This window comes from Cricetulus griseus, chromosome X (genome assembly GCF_003668045.3).
Source record: "Cricetulus griseus strain 17A/GY chromosome X, alternate assembly CriGri-PICRH-1.0, whole genome shotgun sequence".
NCBI lineage: Eukaryota > Metazoa > Chordata > Mammalia > Rodentia > Cricetidae > Cricetulus > Cricetulus griseus.
Window position 1 is genome coordinate 87,831,109 of NC_048604.1, and position 25,424 is coordinate 87,856,532.

The 25,424-nt window shown below is 35.5% G+C and overlaps 1 protein-coding gene across 1 annotated transcript in view; it reads left to right on the top strand.

The window, feature by feature from the left end:
- Positions 1–596: 596 nt before the first annotated feature.
- Positions 597–25,424, top strand: part of Cfap47 (cilia and flagella associated protein 47) — a 261,790-nt gene continuing 236,962 nt past the window's right edge. Inside the window, exons 1-9 of the mRNA XM_027432785.2 lie at positions 597–791; positions 1,874–2,025; positions 3,121–3,236; positions 5,056–5,194; positions 7,244–7,472; positions 7,735–7,895; positions 9,963–10,090; positions 15,258–15,493; positions 25,189–25,378. Coding sequence (XP_027288586.1) covers positions 597–791; positions 1,874–2,025; positions 3,121–3,236; positions 5,056–5,194; positions 7,244–7,472; positions 7,735–7,895; positions 9,963–10,090; positions 15,258–15,493; positions 25,189–25,378 — 1,546 coding nt within the window. The remainder of the gene's footprint in view (positions 792–1,873; positions 2,026–3,120; positions 3,237–5,055; positions 5,195–7,243; positions 7,473–7,734; positions 7,896–9,962; positions 10,091–15,257; positions 15,494–25,188; positions 25,379–25,424) is intronic.

The following is a 25,424-nucleotide window of genomic DNA, read 5'->3' on the forward strand; positions in this document are numbered from 1 at the left end:
AGAAAACACAGAAATGGTGGCCTAAAGGCCACTGACGCTGTTCCCCTTATTAAAATACTTAATTTTGGTCACATCTGGTTTCCTTAATAGGCCCTGAAGAATATCATTTTCACTAAGCTTGCTCTGAAGCAGGATCCAGGAAAGAGCCCACTACATCAAGTGTCACTTTGAAACCCTGGCTATGTCAACAGCAGCTGCTTTTAGATTTGAGGCTGACATAAAGTATTTTCCAATTATTTTGTTGACACTTGCCAACCAGTTCTCTGTTTCTACAGAAACATGCTGTTCCAGTAGCCATCTCAAGGCCTTGGGCAGTGTCTTTGAGGACAGTGCTACTTGGCAGGCACTAGCCTCAGTGCCGGGACAGGGAGGGGGCGGTGAGGGTAGAACGCCAAGCCAATGTTTGTGGGGCGTGGTCAGGGCTGGGCCTGCACCTGGTGAGGAATGCTGGGACAAGAACGAAGGGGGCGGGCCAGTGCTCACGCGGAGTTCTAATAATGGTTTCCTAGTGCTTGTCTCCTAGCTACATCTGTTGTCCCCAGCCAGTGGGGAGTTGGTCAAGTCTGAGCCTGGCTACCGGCTGTCTAGAGGCCGCGATGGAGACAGAGCGGGGCTCACTCGGCCCTCGGGATGTGGATAATCCCAAAAAGGAAGTTCAACTGAGGGTAATCCCGTCGGAGCTGAAGTTCCTGGATGCAGTATCTGGGAAAGTGTACCGACTCCCTCTTACTGTACACAATTTGGGCCGCTGGAACCAGAAGATGAGGTTTCAAGAGCCCGTGAAGCCACAGGTGACACAAAGACCAAAATATAGGCTCCTAAGGAATTCGGGGAATGATTGCATTTGCTGAGGTGTAGTCACAGGACGGGGGAAGATAACAAATTAGGGGAGAAGAGAGGGGGTTGGGAGAGGGGGAGGGAGGGAGGAGAAACTAATGCATGAAGGGGAGGAAGAGGGAAAAGGGAAGGAATGAAAGAGACAGGAAGGAGTGGAGGAGAAGGTTAGAGACGGAAAGAGGAACTGAAAGGGAGAGAGAGGGAAGAAGAGAGGGAGAAAGAAGAGGAGAGGAGGGAGTAAGGGAAGGAAAGAGGGAGGAAGAGCAAGGAATTGAGTGAACAGTGAACGGGAGGCTGATGGGAGTGAGGGGGAAGGGAGGGAGAGGGAAGGAGAAAGAAGAGTGGGAGAGAGGAAGGTAGGTAGAAAAGAAAGTTGAGAGAGATGAAAAGAGGGAGAGAAAGGAAAGGAGGGAGAGAGGAAAGGCGTGGAGAAAGAACCCTTTGCTTGAAGTAGGGGATATGATTAGGGCAAAGCTGATAGAGAATATGTTTCTCCATAATCGTGTTTGGAAAGAGGGAAGAACTTATTCCTGTTTTCATTTTAGTTAACAGAAAATTACATATTTATGATGCATTATGCATACAACGATGGTTACCATCTACTTGTAAGAATTCCAGTTTCTTGCACCATGCCTTCATGATTCTGAAGTTTTCTTAAAAATCTTAGGAGACCAATTTTTTGCGGTGTTATTGTTAATTGCCCTTTGAAAAGTAATGTTCCTGATTATTTCAGGGATTACTAATTGAGATATTAGCGGGAAGTTTGGTGTCATATTTCGTTGGGAATCTACTGAGGAATAGACATATCTCTACTCTCATAGGACTAGGAACTAAAAAGGACATTTTAATACAGGCCTAATCATCATATCCCATAACTGTGTACATTTGTTGTTTATCAGTTTAAAGTTTAAAAACATTTTTCTCTTCGGTGAGAATAAGACTTATCCTTGATAATGATGCATACTCCCTAACTACAGTTGCTCATAGTTTTTCCTTATAAACTAATAGTGCTGATTTTACCTTTTTTCTACTTAAGTTCAAACTGTTGTTGACCAGTCTGGATAAGGAACTTGCTTCTGGCCTTCAAATGACAGCAATGGTGGAATATCATCCTGATAAAAATGAAGACATGTTTGATCACATGTTTATTTCTGTAGGAAATAAAGTACTAGATATTCCTCTGGTCGGGTATGTAATTGTGCCAATTGTGTCATTATTAAACTGTACTAATACACTTAACAGCATTCTGTAAAGTAGAGCTTACAATCTAAATAAGAAACAAGTATGCCATGAGATTTGTTCCTATGTGTCAATGAATTTTGGAAAGATGTCTGAAAATACACACTACATATATGCTGCAGTGAACACATTAAAGTATAGACTCATGTAGAGAATCAAATTTCTTTTTGGTGCACAAATTGTGTTTTATACACTGTGCTTTGCTTGTTAGTTTTGGTCATCTTGATACAAGTTAGAGTCCCCCAGGAAGAGAGAACTTCGACTGAGGTTCTTATTATCTCTTTATTATCCTATAGTCAAATCTGTGGAGGCATTTTGATTAATTGTTGGTGTGGAAGGCCGTAGTCCACTGTGGGCAGTACCTTTCTTGGACAGATGGTCCTGGGGTATTTAAGCTAAGCAAGCCACAGGGAGCAAACCTGTAAGTACTGCCTGTGTACTTCCTGCCTCTGCTCTTGCTTGAACTCCTACCCTGCTGCACTGAGCAATAAACTGGGGTCTGGATATTTAAGCTAAATAAACACTTTGTTCCCTAAACTGTTTTTTTGGTCAGCGTTTTAGCATAGCAACAGAAAGTAACTATAGTACTCCCCAAATGTTCTGTTATAGTATCAGCGTTTTTTTCATGTATCATATTTTATGTCATTTAAAGTATTAAATTCAGTTCCTCCTTTTTAATAAGTTTCAAAATATTTAATGGACTTACTTGTAAATTCTCAAAAGGAATTTCATGTATGTTAGAGTAACACTAAACTGAGATAAATGAGTAGTCTGTCAAATCATACTTATATGATAAAGTCTGATTTCCTGGTTTAAAAGGTTGCATTATAGTTGTCTTGTTATTTCATAACTCCTCTTATTGACAACAGTGTTATCAATAGACTTGCAAATAAACTGAAATGTCTTTTGAGGAGTTAAAATGTGTATAAAGTGTGTGTGTGTGTGTGTGTGTGTGTGTGTGTGTGTGTGTGTGTATCCTCCATGGACATAACTATGAAGATGTTATTATTGTTAAACATAATGTGTGCTTCTTTTCTCTCTTAGGCTGATTCCAACCTGTCAACTGGAAATTGTGCCAGTAGTTGATTTTGGCACATTAGTTGCCAATAGTAAAGTGCATTGTAAAGAGATTAGTATTATTAACCATGGCAAAGCTCCAGGTAAATGTTGTGTGTCATAATAAGCTCACAAATTTAGAATATTTGCTATTATTTTAAATTGCATATTGTATAATAGATTTTCCCATTTGTCAAGACATGATGTCTATCGTTTGAAACATTTGAAGACCAAAGGCCCTTAAGTGTTGTGACTACGAAGGATAGATATGCAATCATTCAGGAACAATGAACTTGCTTGTTGTAATCCATATTAACACAGCCTGTTATATGACTGGCAATCTTCCTGAAGATGGGAGGCAGGTTGGTGCTGTGGAAGTAATATTGTTCTTAGACTCATCCAGACTGAACTAGACCTCAGTGCCTTACTCACTTACTAGCTATATCATATTAGACAAGTGTCTTTAAGCACATTGAACTTTAGAATCTTAATTTATGAAGAGAGTAGTATATGATGGTTAATTAAGTATATGCATAAAATTTTGATATTATACCTGTTTCATCGTGGGCATGAAATATTTCTTCTCTTTGTCATAGTCAACTTGGCATTTACATCATGATCTATAGAAGGCTTTTAATAATTTATTATTCATCACTGGAAGAACACTTTTCTCCAGACTGGATTACTTTTAGAATTTTTTTTTTGCCCAGATGTTTTCATAAACTATTGTCATGCACAATTTTATTGATTGCAACAATGGATATAATCTGTCATTCTTTTGATGTGATGCTATATTGGTTGCAAGACTTCCATTTCTCCCAATCTAATATGAAGACTGATACTAGATAGTGACTATCTCTCTGAGACTGCATGTCGAATATATAATGAAATCATAAATCCAATGCTTTTTACCACTAGATTCTTGTTTTTTAGCTGCTTGCTTGAACATTCGAAAATATTAACACAGAGACAATCAATCTCAATATATGTTTCTTCATAAAATATACAAGAATCAAACTCATAGCAATTCTCGATTGAATTTTGTTCATTTATCTTTCAGTGATTTGGTCCTTCCATGGGTCAATATTCATTGCTTGGGGTTTATAGAATATTTGGTTCATTTTCAGTTTAATTTTAATGTGAAGAATAGAGTCTCTTAAGGCAAGTGGTTAAGGTTCTTTGATTTTGAAGACTACTAATATTTCAGAGTAACTGTATATGATTAAAAGATTTTTATTTTATTTTGTTCTCCAAATTCTGTCTTAACTTCTTCATTCACAATCCTTTAGGGATTAAAAAAGTAACATCCATTTTAGTTTAAAATATCAAATTGTAGTTGTAATACATATGAAAGCTCTCTGAATTAAAATGCAGATTTAATTCTAATGGAATAGTTAGTGTATTTTTTCAGTGAAACAAAATATAAATCTGTAGACATGGGTAAATATTTTTCGTAAAGAACAACACTGAAGCACCACAAGAAAACTACCTTTTTGGGTGCAAATTTGGCCATGTTTCACACTTAATTGCTTCATTTACTAATTGGAAAAACTTGGGCAAATAATTTATTTTTCTCAAGCATCCATTGTATACTTATACTTTAGAGATCAAGATATCTAAGTGTCTGATTTCTTATTTGCAAAATGGAAATAAGTAGTTGAACATATAGCTTATAACAAGGATTGAAGAGCATATATGTAGATATATAGTGTTCTTAGTATAAGTACTTTCTAAAAATGATCATATAATAGTTTTTAACTACTGATGATGGTTGAATTCTAACACCGGGTTCAGATTTGCTGGGTGATACCAGTATCTAAAATCAGAATAAAAGTTATTAGTTTTGTTCCACAGTCGACCATCTGTATAATGCGTGTCTGTTGTAAAGGTTTAGTTATAAACTGTGTCTCTTATTCTCTTTAGGTACATTTAAAACAGAATACCAGGGTCAGTTACCTATTGTCATTTCTCCAAGTAGTGGTACTGTGAAAGCTAAGTCATCAATGGTCATCAAAGTGGATTTCTGTGCAGACCAGTCCCAATTTGTAAATGAAGAGGCAAGGTAAATATAGAGTATGAATTTTGAAAAAATGTTTGTGTAGAACTCAATATCTTCCTTTTTTCTTGTTTCAGAGTGATTGCTTCTTTGTTTCCCAGCCCCTTTTTCTTTCATTTGCTATTTGTTCATTTAGTTATTGCTGTGTGTCAAGACATACAAGGGTAGGTAGTGCTCAACAATGGAAAGTAAATGGAGAGCACGTATAGATACACAGAACAGCAGCTCCTAGTTTCAGTTTTGTGGCTCTGACAGAATTGTCTGAATGGTCCAAGGAGTCTAGTGATAAATTGGTAGGTGATTCACATATACATCATTAAATAGGATCTAGGTAGCAAATAGAAGTGATATGATTGGTGTGTGTGTGTGGGGGTGGCAAAATGAATGTTGATGATAGATTGAATTACGTAAGTTATTTCAGGCAAAGAAAGTGGCAGATTTTAAACTTTAGAGATAACTGTATTCCCTATTGAAGGATCAGAGGCAACATAGAGTTGAAGAAATACAAGCGAGTAATGCAAAGGTGAGACTAAAACAAAGGACTGACACATGATCCAGTAAAGGGTCTATGGGGCAACATTTTTTATGAGATTTTTTCCTGAGTTCATACATGTGGTATGCAGTTAATACACTGAGTCACCACTTGTACATAAAATAATAAAATAAAAAATATTAGTGCACCTCACATAGTAATATAGATGATATTTTATAAAACATTTTGAATTTTCATAGATCTTTTCTTCATATTTGTGTGTGAGCTACTAAATTGCATATGAGATGTATTTCTTATTGAAGGCTACAGGTGTGATTTTTGAGAAACTGTTGTGAGCCTGAAAATTAATCTGTGGATCAGTTTGCATCTTAGAAAGTCACAGTAACAACAGTGAATGAAATAGATCAGGCAGTGCAGGAAAGACTTGAGAATCAGACTAGATATTGTAAAAACAAAGCCAAAAAGAAATAGGAAAGGGCAGAGCTAAGGCCCCAATTGGGAGAACTGAGAGAAGAGCTCAGATTTGAGATATACTATACAAGCTTGCTTAATTCATTTGAGGAGTTAATGAACAAAGGAGCTAAGACCAAGAAAGAATCTGTAGAAGAAAGTTCTGATGTGGCTTGGTAGGACTGTTTTTATTTTCAGAAACATCATGGAGTGTATGGTTATGGCTTACTAGATTTACATGTTTTAAGCCCCAGAAAGCAGCTTTGTCTGGATGAGTTGGGTAAGGATATTGGGGGTATAGGTGGTGTGTAAAACATCTGAGTACTGAGAATTGCACTGGAAAGAAGAGGGGATATAAAACAATAAGAGAGAAGAAACAGTTTGTGGAGGATCTGTGACAAACAGGATGAAAAGTTAGAGCATGCATGAGTGAGTTACAGTGAAAACCAAGGGAAGGGTGTGATGTTCAGGAATCTGAGGAAGGACAGATATGTTGAGATATGGTATGGATAATACACACAATTATAGAAAAATGTAAATAAGTGTTTTGATGATAGCCAGTTATTTGTGATATCAATTTGGGTTAAGTGGAAGGGATTACATTTGTGCCAGAAAGGAATAAACATGTAACAGGAGTGCTAAATGAGAATGGAAATTAGTCTGAATTTTTTCTGAGATATTTTTGATTTGGGGAACTGTGGTATTTGGATGTAGATGTGGCTGAGAGATTGGGTTGGGCCTGGGTGCCAATGAGTTAGAATGGAGTCTTGAAATTCTTGACCTAAGGTTATAAATCATTTAACTCCTGTATTTATGAGGTAGTAAAATGAATGTTCCATTGGTGCTCTCTGGAATCACATCTTTAGTTTTTCCCCCAATATTATTGTTTTGAGTACAGACTAAGTTAGGTTACACATATATTTCACTTTAAAGATGTAGACAAACCAAAGATCCTGATAACCTCCAGCAGTATATGAAAGGAGCTGATCTTAGTCTGCTGAGTTAGATATGATTTTTTTTAAGAACTTTATCCAAATCGCCAGAGGAAAATAAATACAAATATGTAAGTATGTAATGAAAATACTTACATGTATGCATATTTTATCTTACAGAGTGAGTTTGCAAGGTCGTCCTGATACATTCTTGAACATCAAAGTTCATGTGGTTGAACAGATAATCGAATTGTTTAACATGAATAGTGACAGGAAGTTGGAATGTATACGATTTGGTTCTGTTTTCTTTGGAACATCAAAAATTGAGCAAGCAGTTCTGTTTAACAATAGCCCTGAAACCATAAATTGGGTTGCAATAATGCAAGATGATTGTGTTGGAGAAGAACTGGTAAGTGAATTGAACGTTAAGTGGTACATTGTGTCTAAATTAAACCAGATGAGTGGTTCGTATAAATCAGTGACTTACTCTGAAGATTTCTGTTCTCAAATTTGAATTGTATCATGTGCCTTAGTCAAATTTAGGTATATGTTAATTTAGAGACAAATACTCTTCACTTTCTAAGTTCTAAAATTGCAATAATTATTTCAGCCTTTTAAAATATGTGTTCTCTTTTCTTTAATATACTTTTTTGTCTTGTTTTATGTTACAGGGAACAAATATTCATCAAAGGACAGATATTGCCTTAAACAATCTCCCCTACTTAAACAAAATAAAGAAAATAGATATGACTGATTTTATCTCCTGTGTTCCCAATGAAGGAACTTTACTCCCTTACCAAAAGATTGTAATTACATTTTGCTTCAGCCCAAAGTAAGTAAAAGTGAATTAAATTGTAATGTCAATTATTAATGAAAATTATAGTAACTATATACTAACTAGACTTATTTAATTTCATAGTAAAACATGTTAGAAAGCAAAAAACAGATTTTTCTAAATGCATTTCTAAATATTTCTAGCATGTTTAAGATTTGCAATATTCATAAATATGATATCCAGTAGTTTTTTTAATTAAAAAATATCCTATATTGGAAATGGGTGGGGACGTAAAGTTTTAGGTTGTTTTAGACTGCATAAGTTAATGTGTGCAGCCCAGAACTTGCTGCAAGAATAGTGATGTGCATATAGTGTTTTATAGATTCCATCAGCTAGGAAGTGATGTTCTTACATGGACAAATCCTTTCTGACTGAATACCATTAATGTTAAACCAACAGCACCTGCTTCTGTTAACTCACACCATTTGATAAAATACATGCAGTGTATATTTTTACATTTCTTTCTACTTGCTTTTGTTATTTAGGCTGAAAATACTTTTGAAACTGTTAAATATATGGGAAACCATGCAATAATATCTTAAGTCTGTTTGTTTGCAAATAACTTACACAGCTGTAAGAATTTACTTCCTTGAGAGGGTCTTGTTTAGTGTACTTCCATGACAACATTGCCACTTAGTGATAAGAGATTTTTGAAGGCTGAGTTGCATTTAAATTCAAGAGGATATGATGGTTAGCTTTAATTATCCACTTGATAGAACCTAGAATGACCTGGGAATCTCAATCAATGATTGATTATCTACATTAGGCTGGCCTATGTTCATGTATATAGGAGAATGCCTTAACTGATGAGGTAAGACCCATTCTGAAAATGGGTGGCACCATTCTCTGTTTTAGGATCTTATGTTGTATAAGAATAAAAAAAGCTTACCGAGTACTAGACTGTGATGCGATTACATTTACATTTAAAAATGCTTTACATTTTTGACTTGATTTTCTTGGAATTTGACCTGGAATTGTGAACTAAAATTAACCTTTCCTTTCTTCGTTGCTTTATCATGCCAATAGAAACAAAACTAAGGCAGAAAGCCAACAAATAATTGCATTAATCATATAATTAAAATTGTCTTAATGATATTTTTGTACAGAAACTTTCTTTGGGAAACAAATAAGATTATAGTCAACACATAAAAATTATTATTTTATTTTATGTGTACATATGTGTATCGAAGTGTATAGGTGGTTGTTGTGAGTCACCTGATGTGGGTGCTGGGAACCAAGCGTGGGTCCTCTTAACGGTTGAGCCATCTCTCCAGCCTCCTGCACCCGTATGTACTCTGAAAGAGATCCAAACATTGTTTCCTATGACAGCATTTGAACTTTATTTTGGAGTCTAATATGGAAATTTAGGTGTGAATATTTGAAGTCTTTCTTAAATATGTCTTTTAACCTACCATATATGTTCCAATTTAATATTGCACATCAAATCAGCTTTCTGTGTATTTGAATATCAAGTGGCAGAAGACCTAGTCTTTAATTAAGCTAGATAATATAGTCAGTGACCAGGCCTGTGGCATTACCTTTCTATATCTTTGTTCCTGATTCTCTCTTTTGTTTTCATCCTTCCATTACATTTCTCTAAGAATAAATGCCTCACATCAAATTATGTTCTCTATTTACTTGTTCACTACCAGGAACTTGTGTGGTGTTAAATATGAGTTTAGTTCACTAGAGGAAATAAATATGTAACAAGTTAGTACTAGGGGAAATATGGATTACTATAGATACTGGTTAGAGTCCTTAGCTAACAATGAATTCTGTCTAGAAGAAAAATACATTTTAGACACGGTGGCATGTGATGTAAGTTTTGGCAAGTTGGGATACTTTAGTCTTGTCTTAGAAATATTTGTATTAAATCAGTTTTGTTCTCCTGAGCTTTATGCTCTGAGATCTTTTGTTAGTAAATTTGGAAAATGAGTAACAGTTGTGTTTTTATTTCTTTCCATCTCCTTGCATTGATTTAAGCATTAGGTCAATAATGTATATTTGCAAGTAAAAAATATATGTGCCCATTGCTTTAAAAATAACTAAGTTTGATATTTACAGGCTGGTAGTTGATATTAAAAAGGACATTGGGCCTTCACATAGGCAAGACTATGCACTGTTTGTGAGATTTGATTCTGTGGGAAGTAAAGATGGATTTTTGAGAGATGATAACTCTAATACCATGAAAAGTAAGTATGAAATGAACAGATCATTAAATGTGTATCAGTTCAAATTCTATAAGAGAAATTTCTATAAGAGAAAAAAGGTAGCAAGCACATGTGAGGGACTAAGGAGGAATTGGAGGGGAGTAAATGAGAGTTGAATTTGATGTTCATTATAGGCATGTGTGACATTTTCAAACAAAAATAAAATAATTAGCATCAAAATCTACAGAAAAAAATGTAAACTGCATAATTTTTACATTGAACAAAAATGCAAATACTTTCATGGCATTAATATACTGTCTGTGGCATTGAAGTTGGAATCTCAAAGTAGTTTTGAATGACAATTTCCCTGATGGCTAAGCACATTTAATGTTTCTTAAAGTGCTTCTCAGAGATTCCTCTGTTGGGAATTCACTGTTTAGACCTGTACCACATTTTAAAAAGTGGATTACTTGTTCTTTTGATATCTAGTTTCTTGAGTTTTTATATATTTTGGATATTAATCCTCTATTGAATGTGGAGTTGATAAAAATCTTTTCCCATTTTGTAGGGCTGCTGCTTTGTCTGATTAATGGTATACTTTGCCTTATAGAAACTTTTCAGTTTCATGAGGTCACATTTATTTATTGTTAATCATAGTGTCTGTGCTATTGGGCCTCTGGGCTTTTTACTTTTCTTTATTCTATGTATCTTTCCTTCTTACTCCATGGCTAGATGTGTGGATAGCTGGCTGCTCACTGGTATCCTCCTCTCATTCTCCATTTTTGCTACATCCCCCCTCTTTTTTGAACCTAGATTTCTCCTTCTGTTTATTTTCTCTGCCTCACTTATTTGTCTCTCCTAGCTGTTGTCTGATCAGCTCTTTATTAGGTCAATCAGTTGTTTTAGGTAGACAAAGTAATACACAGCTTTACAGTGAAACATAAAAGAATACAACGCATCTTGGATCATTAAACAAATATTCTGCAGTATAAATGAATATAACACGTCTTAAACTCATATCCAAAACAGGGTATAGTAATCTGGGCTGGCATCTGTGGTCTCTTAGAGTAGTGGTTTTCAGCCTGTGGGTTACAACCCTTTGGGTACTCAATGACCATTTCACAGGGTTACCTTATACCATAAGAAAACATGACATTTACATTATATTTATAACAGTAGCCAAATTGCAGTTATGAAATAGCAATGAAAACAGTTTTATTTTGGGGGATCACCACATCATGAGGAACTGTATTAAAGGCTTGCAGCATTAGGAAAGTTGAGAACCACTGTCAGAAAGTCTGCAGCAAATCTGTCCAGGCCCTTCTGGCTACTATAATATCCATTTAGATGGTAGATATAATTATAATAGTCTTAAATTTATGTTACTTGTTCTTTTTCCCTTGATGCTTTTAATAGTCTTTCTTTTGTATATTTATTCTTTTGATTGTTATGTGGTAAGGGGACTTTCTTTTCCAGTGCAATCTATTTGGTGTTTTGTATGCTTCTTGGATCTTTATAGACATCTCCTTCTTTACATTAGGAAAATTTTCTTCTATGATTTTGTTGAGAACTTTTTCTGGGCATTTAATCTGGGTTTCTTCCTTTTCTTCTATAATCATTATTCTTACATTTTTTTCAGTGTCCTAGATTTCTTGGATGCTTTATGTCAGAAATTTTCAGATTAACATTTTCTTTAACTGATATATCCATTTTTTTCTGTCATATCTTAAGTGTTATCTCTTGCATTCTGTTGGTGAAGCTGGCCTCTGTAGTTCCTGTTCAAATTCCTAAATTTTTCATTTTCAGAATTCCCTCATTGGGCTTTCTTTAATTTCTCTATTTTCATTTTCAGTTATTTGACAGTTTTAATAATTTCCCTCATCTGTTTGTGTTTCTTGTAGATCTTTAAGGGACTTATTCACTTCCTCCCATTGTTTGTGTTTTCCTGGATTTCTTTAAGGGATTTATTCATTTCGTCTTTAAGGACCTCTATCATCTTCATTTAGTTGGTTTTAAAGACTTTTTATTGTGTTTCAGCTACATTGGAATCTTCAGAGCCTGCAGTGGTGTGATAGGTGGAGACATATGCCCTGAGTGTTACAGATTGTGCTTTTTAGCTGGCAGCTAGGCCTATTGTTTTAGGATGATTATAGGTTTAACTGCTGACTTCTGGATTTGTGTTTACTTGGTGGGTGTTCTGTGCCTTGTTTTCTGTTTTGGCTCTGGATTTTAAGAGAGTGTGATGACTTTGTGTTGCTTATTTTTCTGTCTAGCTCAGCTGGTGTGTTCCCAATACATGCCTGCTGGTGTTGGAAGCTGGGTTACTGTAAGGGTCCAAGAATTGCTGAGGGGAGACTCCAGACTCAAATAATATGCAAATATGAAGAGCCTTTATATTGTAGGAAAAGCCAGCATGCAAGGTCGATCATCCACTCAAAATGGTGACGATGATCTGGGACAAAGGCATGAAGGCCCTTTTAAAGGAGACTTAGGGAATTCTAAGTATCTCTGTTTTATTGGGGCAGTTGGGGAGCAGTTATATGGGGCACAAGTTTATTGGATGGGGCTAGTAGCAGTCTTATCCATTGTGGGCCTTTTAGTCATGTATGGTCATATCTTGTAACTTTGGATCTCTCTGCCTTATAAGGCTAGGTTTGAAGCTATTTAGCTGATTGGCCAAACATGGCTGGGGGACTTCCTGAACTCAGGCTTAGATCATTATTTACAATGAGGGATTGTTCCATGTCTAAGGTAGAGGCACATTCCGACCCCTTCATGACAGAGATGAGTTGGAGGAAGAAATGTTGGAAGAGAACATCTTTGTGATCCCTTGGGGATGGTGTCAGGAAAGGGAGATGGAAGTGTCTTTCTCCTTACAAAGCTAGGTATGAGACTGGAGGAGTCGGATCTCAGGAGCAGTAGGGGACACATGGGTCTGCATTCAGCTTATGTGTTGCTCTGGAAAGAGTAGCCCTTGGCTTAGCAGGGAGTGCCTGCTCTGGTTGAGATTTAGGATAAAGCAACAAGTGAATAGGAAAGTCAGAAGGGGAAGATCTACAGGATGCACAGGAGATGGGGGCAGGGGAAAGGAAAAGGGCCACAGGCATTCTGCTGCAGAGCTTGGGATGAGCCTGGAGGATTGGATCTGGGGAACAGAGAGAGAAGAGAAGGTCTACCTGGTTTTTTGGCATGGCTGGTTGGTTAGTAGGGGATGTCTTCTGGAGTTGGGGGCTGGGAAAAAGCAACAAGTAGAGGGAAGTGGGGTGGAAGGGGAAGATCTGTAATCCACAGGAGGTGGGAGCAGAGGGGCAGGGTAGGCTGCAAAGGGTGCTCTGTTGCAGAGACTGGGGTACTGGATCTGGGGAAACAAAGAGCAATGCAGCTTCCAAATTTATCTTACAGCTGTTTTACAGCCTAGACTTGGCCAGTGAGAACACCAGTAAGAAAAACATACTCTTTTCTTGGGTTCTCGTTATGTTTCTCTTCATAAAACTGGTCCTATCATCCAAGTAGAGAGTACAATATGTTGTGGGTTAAAGACCCCAAGGACCACTCTATAAAACCAGAGTCTAAATTGAGAGTCTATTAATCTGGCTTGAGACTGCCTAGAGAGAAAGTTCGCACAGAGCTGCCCTGTCTGTTTTTTATAGGGATGGTTTAAAGGCAAAACTACATCCTGATTGGCAGTTGCAGGGGCAAGTAGAGAAAGCCAGGCGTTTGACCGAAGCAAAAAATTGTCAGTTAGCTTGGGCATCTTGACCTCAAGTCTCTGAGACAGTGTTAGATAATTTTCTAAGGGACATTCCCATAGGAGAGGCTGTAAACAGGGGATCAGCTCTGAGTCAGACTTTTCATGGCTGCAGCAGGGACAAGATGGAGGAATCTTGGTTCTTTCACATAGTCCATAGTTCCTGTCTTATCCCTAATGTCTCAAATCCTAAATTTTAATACTTCCCCAGTCTGTACTATTCCACCATGTATGATTTAATAATCATTCTTGTACATGGCTAAATAATCTTTGGCCTATTTCCCATAATGATTGAAGAGGAAATACTAATCTCTTTCACTTTCATATTATTCTCTCATCACAGTAGGTTGTTTTATTATTTTGCTGAATTTTGTAATTCATTCAGATTTTAACAATCTCCATGCTACACCATTAATTCAATTCTTCATGTTTTCCTCTTTAATCTTTACATAAAGAATGTAAATATATTGAATGATCTATCTGCTAGATTATCCACTAGACACTGGCTCATGCTAAACTAGGTTTCTTATCCAGCCCAGATCTACTGCCAAGGGATGATGCTGACTTCAGTGAATTGTATCATCCTTCATCTGTAAATAATGAAGAGAAACCCCACAGAAATGCTCACTAGCCAGTCTAATCTAGACAATTCTTTGGATAACCCTAGGCTATATGACCCAAGTTGATAGTTAGAGCTAGCTAAAAAAATTCAAAAGAATTCAGTTTGTTTCTTTATAAGAAGGTCATCTCCAGAAATGGCAATCCTATCCTTTCAGTTGCTCACATGTGTACTAAAGCATATATGAACAAACAAAACAGGAAAGAATTTAGTGTCATAATTTAGCATCTCTTGATTTTCCTGTCTTCTACACAATATATGGGCAAAGAGTATTTACTCTACACTTGACTGTTTCTGGCCATCCATGTACAGTTCTTTTGAAACAACCATATCTGGTTCCTCACAGCTTTTAGAATGTGAGAAGCAAGTTCCTACTTTAGAGCACTTGACTTTGTTCTTTCTGCTTGGAATACACTTTTTATGGATATCTCATTTCCTTTGAATGCTTGCCCAAATGATGCCATATAAATAAAAAATGGCCTGTTTGAATATCTCTACCTAAAACACTGTCCCCATGACTTTGTATTATGGCTCAGTCTTCTTTGTCTTTACATGTGGCTTTTACCCTCTTTGAGTGTTGTAATTGTAGTTACTGTCAGTTTTACATCTCTAGAATCTAAACCCCTCAGAATAATTTTTTTAAAAAATCACAGCTGTGTCCTCAAGATTTAAAATTTTGTGTAGCACAAAGATGGTAGTCAGTGGTTTTTCTGAAGACTGAATGAGCTCCTTACTTTCCATCATGTTTTTTTTTAAAGTGATAACTATGTGAGGTAAGCAAATATATTTTTGATTCTCTAAAAACTCCTCATTGTGTTCATTAAATATTATTGCTTTTACAGGTCATCGACTTCAGAAAGTAGAATTAGCTTTGACAGGCTCTGGACTTCCTGTCATCTTGCAGTTTGACCCAGGAAAATCACTTACATTTCCACCTTGTTTCATGGGTGAACATTCAGATCTTCTATGCATTGTAAAAAATCAATCCATATCACTTCCTGTGATATACCATTTTCAAAAAACTGCGCACTTTAAAATGGATCCTGAAAGGGGCAAAATTGATGAAGGATGTATTCAGGTAAGTTAGCTTATTCTTTGCCTTCCATCCGCAGCACTTAAGCTATTTTTTCTTCCAAAGTATTATACAGAGGAGTAAGAACCACATTTTATCTCGTAGTGTTTATGAAGTATGTCTTATATGTGGTCTAGAATTAGTGATCAGTCCAGTCATAGAGAATCCATAATTCTTTGTTAAGGGTCTACATTGTATCAGTAAAAGTGTGTGATGTTCAAGTGCAGTATGAAATACAGTTGTAGCTTCTAAAACAGTTTTGTTTTATTAAGGAATTATAAGACATACAGAAACAGGTATGGCTTAAGAGGACTGTAGAGTGTTAAACAGGATCTATATTGTAGTACCAGCCAAACTCAAAGAACAAGTATTTTATTTCTATCCAGGAAGGTTTTTATGGAACAATCATATGAGCAATACCTTGCAAATTTAGTCAAAATTGACCTTTGAAAGAGGAATAGTTACCTAGTTTGTAACTTGTTATGTTGGGGAATAACAAAATTGTAGATGCTAAGACATTTTGGTGGGAACCAGGCATCTCCCATGTTTCAGGAGTTATTTTAATTATGATTGACCACTCTGACAACACTTTTTCTAGGCACTCGAAAACATAACTTTTTGATCATTCTTTACTCAACTTCTTATTTTTTTGACTTAGCTGATTTTATGTGATCCTAGGTATATAGGTATATACAAATTTAGTATTTATATGCTGAGCAATGATAGCAGAAGAATATAAAAAGTCCTCATTTTCTATAATGCTATAGAAAAAAATGTGGGTGCAGTCAAAAAAGTGCAATTTAAAACGTACAACTGTTTCAAATCTGAGCCCATGTGTTTCAGGCACTATGCATTGTTGTTATGTTACATGATGCACACAAAATGCAAAGTGTGCATTTTGTATATTCAGAAGCAAGGATGTGGTTAAGGTTTGTGCTGCAACACAGACTAGTGCTGCAAAAAAAAAAAAACAAAACTCAGTTTAATTATACCTTTAACTTTCATTTAATTTTTAGTCTTTGAATATTCAAAAGCTTTTTGCTGCCAAAATTTTGTGTCCTCCACACACATTCTGTTTTAGGACCCTATATATGTTTGTGACCCAAGTCAGGGCTTGGGGTTCTATGGTCTGTTTGCCAATTCTTGCTTAAAACTTGATGCTTCCCTATTTGGGCTATTAAAATGATGTAACAAACATTCATGGTTGATTTTGTATGGACAAATACTTAAGACTCTCAAAATACACCATATAGAGGAATTGTTAAATCTTGAAAATGCTGTGTTTAACATTTGGAGCTATTCCCAAGAGTGTTTGCCAAAGTGATTGCATGATTTTGTGTTTCTTCTAGCAGTAAATTTAAGAGTCCAATTTCTTCTGCCCATTCCCATACTTGACAATGTTCTTTTATCATTATAATCATCCTAGTGGGTAAAAAATGGTGTGCCAATATGCTTTTAATTTTCATTGTCCCAATAACTGATGATTATAGTTATATTTTATGTTTTATTCTTCATTCACATATTTTCTTTAGGGAAGTAATTACTTACATCTCCCACAAGGTGAATGATGGCTCATTGGAAATGTTTCTATTTGAATCTCTCTAATTTATGTGTTATGATGTTCTATGAGAAAGAGAATTAAGGTGTCACTTACAATTAAGATTGAAAACCAGCTGCTCTTAAAATGGGTAAATCAGCTAATATTGTCTGAGTGGTCCCAATAGATCACAAGAATCCTTAGAAGTATAAAAAGAAACATCAGTGTTAAAGGGATGTGAAAAGATAAAGAAGCCAGTATCATTTGATGGCTTCAGAAATGGAAATGATGGTGGTGTAAGTTAATGAATGAGATCATTTCTAGAACTTAGAAATAGCAAAAAAAAAAATGAATAAAATAAAAACCAGACTCTCCAGTAGATGTTCCAGAATATAGGAACAGATCAAGTGACTCAGATTTCAGTTCATTAAAATTTGTGGCAGACTCTAGTCCTACAAATGTATAAAGCAAGAAATTAGAGGTTAAACCTTGAATTTTATTTTAATAATTTGCCATAGCTTTTGCCATTTCATTCTGTTATTTCATGTAAGTTATTGATTTTTAAACTTTTATACTTTATACATTTCATAAATGTATAAAGTGCATCTGGATTGTTTTCTACCTCTTGCTTCATCCTTCCAATATTCTCTGCCTTCCCCTTTGTCGAGTCCAATCCTAAGACCTGTGTCTGTCTTTCTCATTTGTGGATGAACACTCACAGTCTCTTATTCTCAGCACCTTGAGCACTTCATCTCTGCATGAACTGCTATGTACTTCAATTAGAAGTTTCTCTGACCAAGCATGAGAGCAGCAAAACCCATAATTATAAACATAAATAAATATTTTAAAAAACAGTTGACATCATGACCACTTAGCAAAACACCAAAAACTTTTCCTTTGATACCATGACTTAGCTAGATGTAGTTTTCCCCATGTTTATAGTACCAGGCAAGCATTCTTGAATGTTTTTTCCTTGTTGTTGAAACACAAGTTCTTCATGTGTTCTGATATAAGCCTCAATCAGATAAATAGATTAGAAATATCTTTCCCCGTTGGTGGGTCTTTCATTTTCTTGATAATGTCTTTCGCAGCAAAACATTTTAGTTTGGAATCTTGTCTACCTATTACTCATTCTTCTTTTAATCCATTTAGTATAGTCATATCTCCATGTAAGGCCTCCAAATTTATTAAGGAATATTTTTGACTTATTTGGAATCCTAAAAATAGATATGATTCCAAAATTACCCTTCCAGTTTCTACCAAAAAATGGCAGCTGCTATTTTGATAGCATCTGTGTTGATATTATAAATCCTTTTAGGGAGTATTGCCATTGTGCAACATTAAGCTTCACAGTCTATGGAGGACAGATACTTTGCCATTTATTCATGTGTGTTTTAATTTCTTTCAGTGGTGATTATGGTATCCAGTGAATCAATTTTCTGGTTCCTTTTAGACAAGAAATATATTCTCTTAACAGTACTGGAGCTCAAACACAGAGTATTTTGCGTGGTTGGCCATTATTTTACCATAGACTTGTACCCCAGTTCTTGTCATTCTTAAAAAAGATATTCTTAAGGGTCTTTGTCTTATTGGTAAGCAAGTTCAGTTAAGTTTTAAGTTTCATTTTGGGCTGTTCGCTGCTATATAGTACACAAATTCCTTGAGTTCATTTACAAGCAATCAGATTTTAAAGTGGGTTCTTTCGTATACAAGATCATGTCCCTGAGAATAGATTTATTTTATGATTTCTTTTACAATCCAGAGTTGTGAGGTTTTTCTTATTTAATATCCCTACGTAGAACTTGTAGCATAATGTTAAATAGGAGTAGCAAAATAGACTATTTTATTTCGTTCTTGCTCTAAAAGGAAGACATTCAATCTTCTATCAGATGAATAAGATGTTAGCCGTAGATTGTTCATGGACTGCCACTCTAATCTTAGAAATCTCCTTCGTTGAGATATTTAGATATTAAAAGCAAAATGAGTAAATACTTTTGTGTACTACGTCAACCCTTTCTACTGGATTCAATTTGATTGAACAACAGAGTGCTTGGTGGTATTTTATAGGGCAGAACAGGGAACTTTTGAGGTCGATGATTCTATCTTCAAATCTCTTGCTCTGCAATCTCAAAAGTTGTAAATACCAATGGAATGGAGTTGGAAGTACCAATGGAGTAAATTGACCTTGTTAGGAGCTTCCTGGCTTCTAACTGCTTTCAAATGTAATCAGTTTACCAATGTTCCTATCCAGAGTTTCTCAGTTCACCTGATGTTTTTAGCTTATTCTGTGATCTTCCAACAGATATGTAAATGGACTCTTCCATCTCAAAAGTTCTCTTTTCTGCCTTATTAAACTCACAAGCCCTCTGCCCCTCCACCTGTCTCCACTCCCATGGAAAGACTACTGCCCTTCATTGGTTTAGTAAAGGATAATGTATGCATGTTCTTCATAAGGGGACTTTAAATGTGTTTGCTTACCATGAAATGTTTTTGTTTTGACTTTTCCCTATCCATCATTTTCAACTAATATTTGCTTTGTTTGCATAAAGTTTCTCTCAAAGGAAATGTATAAACTTTTAGTTTTTATCGACAATACCAATTTGTGCTTTTTTTATTAGCAGAATGACCATATATTTATTAAGCAAAAGTGAAAAAGAATTCACAAAAATGTGATGATCTACATGAGAAGAATGCCCCAATTTGTGCCTTTTAGTCAATTTATATTTGTCTATTCAGTTAGTGATAGATATTTAGGTTCATCCCATAAATCAATCATTCCTTAGTTACTCCATAATCAAAAGAGTAAGCAATACATACACATTTGTATATGAAATAGAATACTTTTAGCTTTCATAAGGAAATCCTGCCATTTGCAGAATTATGCATGAGCCTGGGTAATATTATGCTAAAAGAAGCTAGGTACAGAGACAGGCTATTTATGACCCCTTTAATGATCTCAATTAGATCTGGAATGCAAACTGGCAGATTTGGTCAGGAAAAATATGTATAGACTTGAAATTTCCTCAGTAAAAACATGGGATTTGAGTTAAAGGGTATAAAGTTCCAGTGATACAGAATGAATAAGTTAAGGAAATCTGTTAGTACAATATGGTAACTACACTTAATGTGCTATGTCATCCAAAATTTCTAAGAAACTATTAAAATGTCATTGGCATAAAAATTATGAGTTTGATTTAATCATTTATATATTACATAATATAAATATATAATAAAATTGGTCATCTATACTTTAATTTGTGAGAGAAATGTTAAAAGAATCCATTTGCATTTAATAAAGCTACTGATAATGTAGGATCTGTATTTCCTTTTTTCTTATTTTTCAGCTATCTTATTATATTATTTTGATTCCTCATTTTTTCTGTTTTTGATATTTAATATTTTAATGATTTCTTTGGAGGATGTATTGAACAACATCACTTACCAGAGCATAGTTAAAACTAATACTAGCCTTATTTTAATGCTATGCATAAAACATTGCTTCAGTACAACTGTCCTGTCTTCTATTTAGGTTGTTGTAATGCGAACTGTGTTTCTTTTGTAGAAGCTTATCAATGTTCTTGAATAGTCATTGTTATATATTTTATTTATTGATTTTTCTTAGTGTTTTAGGTTAACATAGTAGGTATAATAGCTTTCCTCATGGCATCTTCATATATGTGTATGTGTGTTCTAATACTTTGTTCTAATTCATTACCCTCCCCCATTGCCCTCCCTAGTCCTCTGACCCCTCTGGCTGATTTCTTTCCTTTTTCTAGACTTTAGAAACCAAATTAATAAGAAAACATTGCAAATAAAAATACAGTTCCTTGTGTGTGTGTGTGTGTGTGTGTGTGTGTGATTTCCTTTACCTCTGTTCTTAATTGATTCATCAAAACTACTTATATAATTTCAACTGTCCTTTTGTTTCAATGGGAGGATTCCATTTAGTACTTTCCTATAGCAATTTTACTGGCAATACAGTTTCTCCTTTGATGTTTATTTGGAAAGATCGTCATTTATACTTTAATTTTGACTGGGAGTTTTTGCTAGTCATAGGACTTGAGTTTCTTATATTTTTGAGTAAGAAAATCTATTTCTTACTGCCTTCCTGTCTCCAGCAGTCTTAATGATTTCAAGATTTTCTTTTTGCTGTTGTTTTTTTTTTGAGACAGAATTTCTCTGTATAGCCCTGGCTGTCCTGGAGCTTGCTCTGTAGACCAGGCTGGCCTTGAACTCACAGAAAACTACCTGCCTCGCCTCCCAGTGCTAGGATTAAAGGTATGTGCTGCAACTGCTTGGTGACTTTGACAGTTTGAATCTGATGTGTCTATCATTGTGATGTATCATGAGTTTTTTTTGAGAGACAATGTTTTCTTTCTTTTTCCTTTTTTTCTTCAGATTTTTTTAAATCTGAATTAGAAATAGGATTGTTTTACATGGTAATCCCAGTTCCCTTCTCCCTCCTGTCCTCCCCTACCACCCCACCACCACTAAAACTCTACCTATCACATATCCTTTCTGCGCTTCCTGGATGGTGAGGCCTTCCATAGGGTTTCATCAGAGTCTATTGTATCCTTTGGGATAGGGCTTAGGCCCACCCCCGTGTGTCTTGTCTCAGGGAGTATTCCTCTATATGGAGTGGGCTCCCAAAGTACACACCTATGCTAGTAATAAGTATTGAACTACTACAGGAGGTCCCATAGATTTCTGAGGTTTCCTCACTGAAACCCATGTTCCTGGGGTCTGGATCAGTCCCATGCTGGTATTCCAGCTAATGTTTTCCATCAAGTTTCTAAAAATCTCATTCATTACATTTTTAAAAATATTTTTCTCTATTCTCTCTCAACTGTTCTTTGGAATCTCTTATCATTAATTGATACTATGTTTATTAATGTGACCTGTACAGATTTGGTATTGATCTGACCTACCCACGGAGGGAATGAACAAATGATATACACACAGACATATATAAAAAAGCTGGGATCAGGTGTGCCATGCACTCTGATGGAGAATCCATAGCAGCATCCCAGAAACTCAGCATGTTTATTTTATACATCCAAATTTAGGAGGTGGATTCTTTTGTTTACTAGTGAGAAGGTAGATTTAGCTAATCTCCATAGGAGGTCTTTTGGTGGAGTAGTACGGGAGAGCAGTTATAGGTTGCATTTTTCCTATAGGAGAAAGGTGTGGTTGACCAGTGGAGTGTTTTACCATTCCCAAGGAAGGATTTGGCATTCCCGTGGGTTTAAGGAAATGGAGTCCTTGACAAAGCTCATGTCAGTAATACTCTTTTCACTCAGAACTGCATCTGCATATTCTCAACACTTTGAGATTCTCTTTTGCCTATTTTTAAATCATCTCTTTTAGTTATTCTGGGTATTCTCAAATATGTTGTCTTCAAGTTCATTGATTATTTCTTGTATGAGTTCATATTTGCTATTGAGCTCTTTTTAGTGAATCCTTAAAATGCCTTACTATCTGGAATATTTATTTCGTTAATGATTTCAGTACCTGATATTATCTTTTGTATGAGGCATTGCTATCATACTTCCTTTTTTTCTTCAGTTCTTTTGTCAATTCTTAAAGCATATTTATAATGGTAAGTGTAGCAGTTGAATTTCCTCCCAGACATTTTCTGTTATGTAACATTCTTGTGTGTTGGCCACATTTATTATTTCTTTTGTTGCAAAATAATTTTCTAGTGAAAATTTGGCATTATAAATATCATCCTTCTTTGAAATGCTGAAAATCAAGTCACTGCAAGGTTAACTGTGGCTTTGATTATTGTTGTATTATTTAGTGACCTTCTAGACAAGTTCTGTATTGATAGTTTTCTTTGTTGTGTATAGCCAGTTAAGTCTATCTCAGTTAATTTAGTGTTCAGCAAATGGTTGGACAAAGGTTACGTTACCTTAGTTACCTGAAGTTTCTTGAACCAATTATGTTAGAACATGGGTCTGCCCATTTCAGTGGTCATTTCTAAGAGGCTAGATCCCATATCCTGAAGAGATCTGTGCTGTATTTCTCTGAATCTCACCCTGGAACAGAGAGGTAAGTATACTTATTTATTTATTTATTTATTTATTTATTTATTTATTTATTTATTGCTGTTGATTTTACCGATCCTAAGTTTTGATCCTAACCAGTACCGGGTACTTCCATGCTTCTTGTCATGAAAGCCATGTCGAACCAAATCATTTCCTGCTTCTCCCTAAAGTTTATCAAAGGCTGATGTCCTGTTTGTTCTGGGACTTTATCTGGATACTTACCTGGTGATTTTCTCTAAAGGCATTTCTCTGTAGCTCACATCGCTATTTGCTAAATTGTAATTAAAATTATTATTATTCTCTGTGTATGCATGTTTTTGCATCCGTGTATATGTGCACCACTAACGTGTCTGGTGTCTGCATCCGTTTACAAGAGGGTGTCAAATTCTGTGGAACTGGAGTTAGAGAAGATTGTGAGTCACCTTGTTGATGCTGGGAATAGAACCCTGTTTGGAAGGAGCAGCTAGTGCTCTTAACTGTTATGTCAACTTTCCAACCCAAAAGTCCTACTCCCTTTTGTGCAGGCTCTCTTTCTCTCCTTCCTGTCTCTCTTATCCTCATTTCTTATGAAATTGCTTTTTAGGTTTGAAGTGGGTTCTTTAGGAACCCAGTCATATTTGTCTCCTATTTATTGTACAGTTCTTTCCTCCTATCTCAAGGTCTGATCTAGTGACTCTCTTAGGTCATCCCTAGAGCTAAGAGTAATTAAGTATCAGTTTCCTTTTATTAACACTCCAACTATTATTATATATATAGTCATTGAGACCTGTCTTTGAAGTTCTGAAAGTAGTTTACAGCTTTTATACATTGCAAATTCCTCCTCATCAGTCATAGGTGAAGGATTATAGCTTATTATAAAACCACCTGCGTATATGTACCATAATGAAGATTATTTAGGCAAGCAAACAAAAATGTTACAGGGACACTACCCCCTCTCACCTAGATACCAAAGACTTAAGTTGAGAGTCAGAATAATTTTTATATGCTAGGTTATAGAGAAATCTCAGTAGGTCTGAGCAATCATAAATAGGTATAGCATTTATGTTTCTAACAATAGTATTTCTAAACCATTATATTATTGTTGCGTTTAGTCAACTGTCTTCTGTGACTTAAGCCATAGAGAGCTGATGTGACTATGTTTATGACAGGAAATTCCTGTCAGCAGTCAATCACATTTACAGAAGCAGATACTTAGAGCAGAGGTTAGAACATTCCCCCTTTACATGTCAATTGTAGGCAGCTGCTTCTCACCTGACAACTTCCAATAACCCTTTCTTAAGAGTATCTCTGTTTTTTTTTTTTCTTCTTTTTATACCTGCTTAAATTTACTTCCTCTTTCCATGTCAGAGTTTTGGACACACTGTATGGATATCTTAGTAATTTGGTTGTTTATTTTCTAATAGTTTCTTTAAACATTAAATGACAAAGGAAGACAAGTTCTTGTGATATTCAATTCTCTCTCCTTCCCTCCTTCTCTCCTTCCTTACTTTTCTCCCTCCTTCCCTCCCTCCATCCCTCCCACTTTCCCTCCCTCCTTCTCTTTCTCACAGAGGACTGTTACTACAGAGGGTACTCAGAATCACATCAAATAAAAATATGCCTTAAATGTTTTTCAGTTGCCAGGCAGAAGCAATAGTACATTATCTGGAAATGTGATTTCTGGAGTTCTTCAAACCCACATTTATCTCTTCTTTGGATGTTAGTGCTCATTGTTGTTACAGTTACCATAGTTGCGGATCACAAAACTGAGTTTAGGTGAATGACACTGTAGCACGCAAAATGCCATGATAGTTTTCAGCCATTCAGCAAGATACCTGATACACTGATTTTTTGTAAGTTTTACATAATTTCTAAATAACAGAAAAAGCCAATTTTAGTGAATTTTGTCATTTCTTTTCGTGCAAACTAGATTTGGAGGTTTTTGATCTATTGTTGTTGCAGTACTATCGTGCTATGGTCTTAATTTTGTTAAATTTCCAATAATGAGCACAGTGTTACTTGTCATTGATGTTAACTAAAAGTGCTTCATGTTGCTTGAAATTAAAATAATCTGTATTTTAAGATTTGTTTTATTTTTCCTAACAATAGAATATTGATTACATTTGCTTTTTCTTTAGAATGTGATATGTTCCTTTGTTCCACATCAAATTGGAGTGTTTAAAGTGAAGCAAGTGATCGAGATTATTGGCCCAGTGGCAGATGAAAATTTACGGTCTTTGTCGATGAAACCTTTTCATTATATAAATTTAGAATTCAACAGCGTTTGCAAAGCTTACACTAAGAAAGTTGGGGTGAAAATTAATCCTGGTATGTTATTGTATTAGTTTTACACAGCTCTGGTGTGATTGTTGTT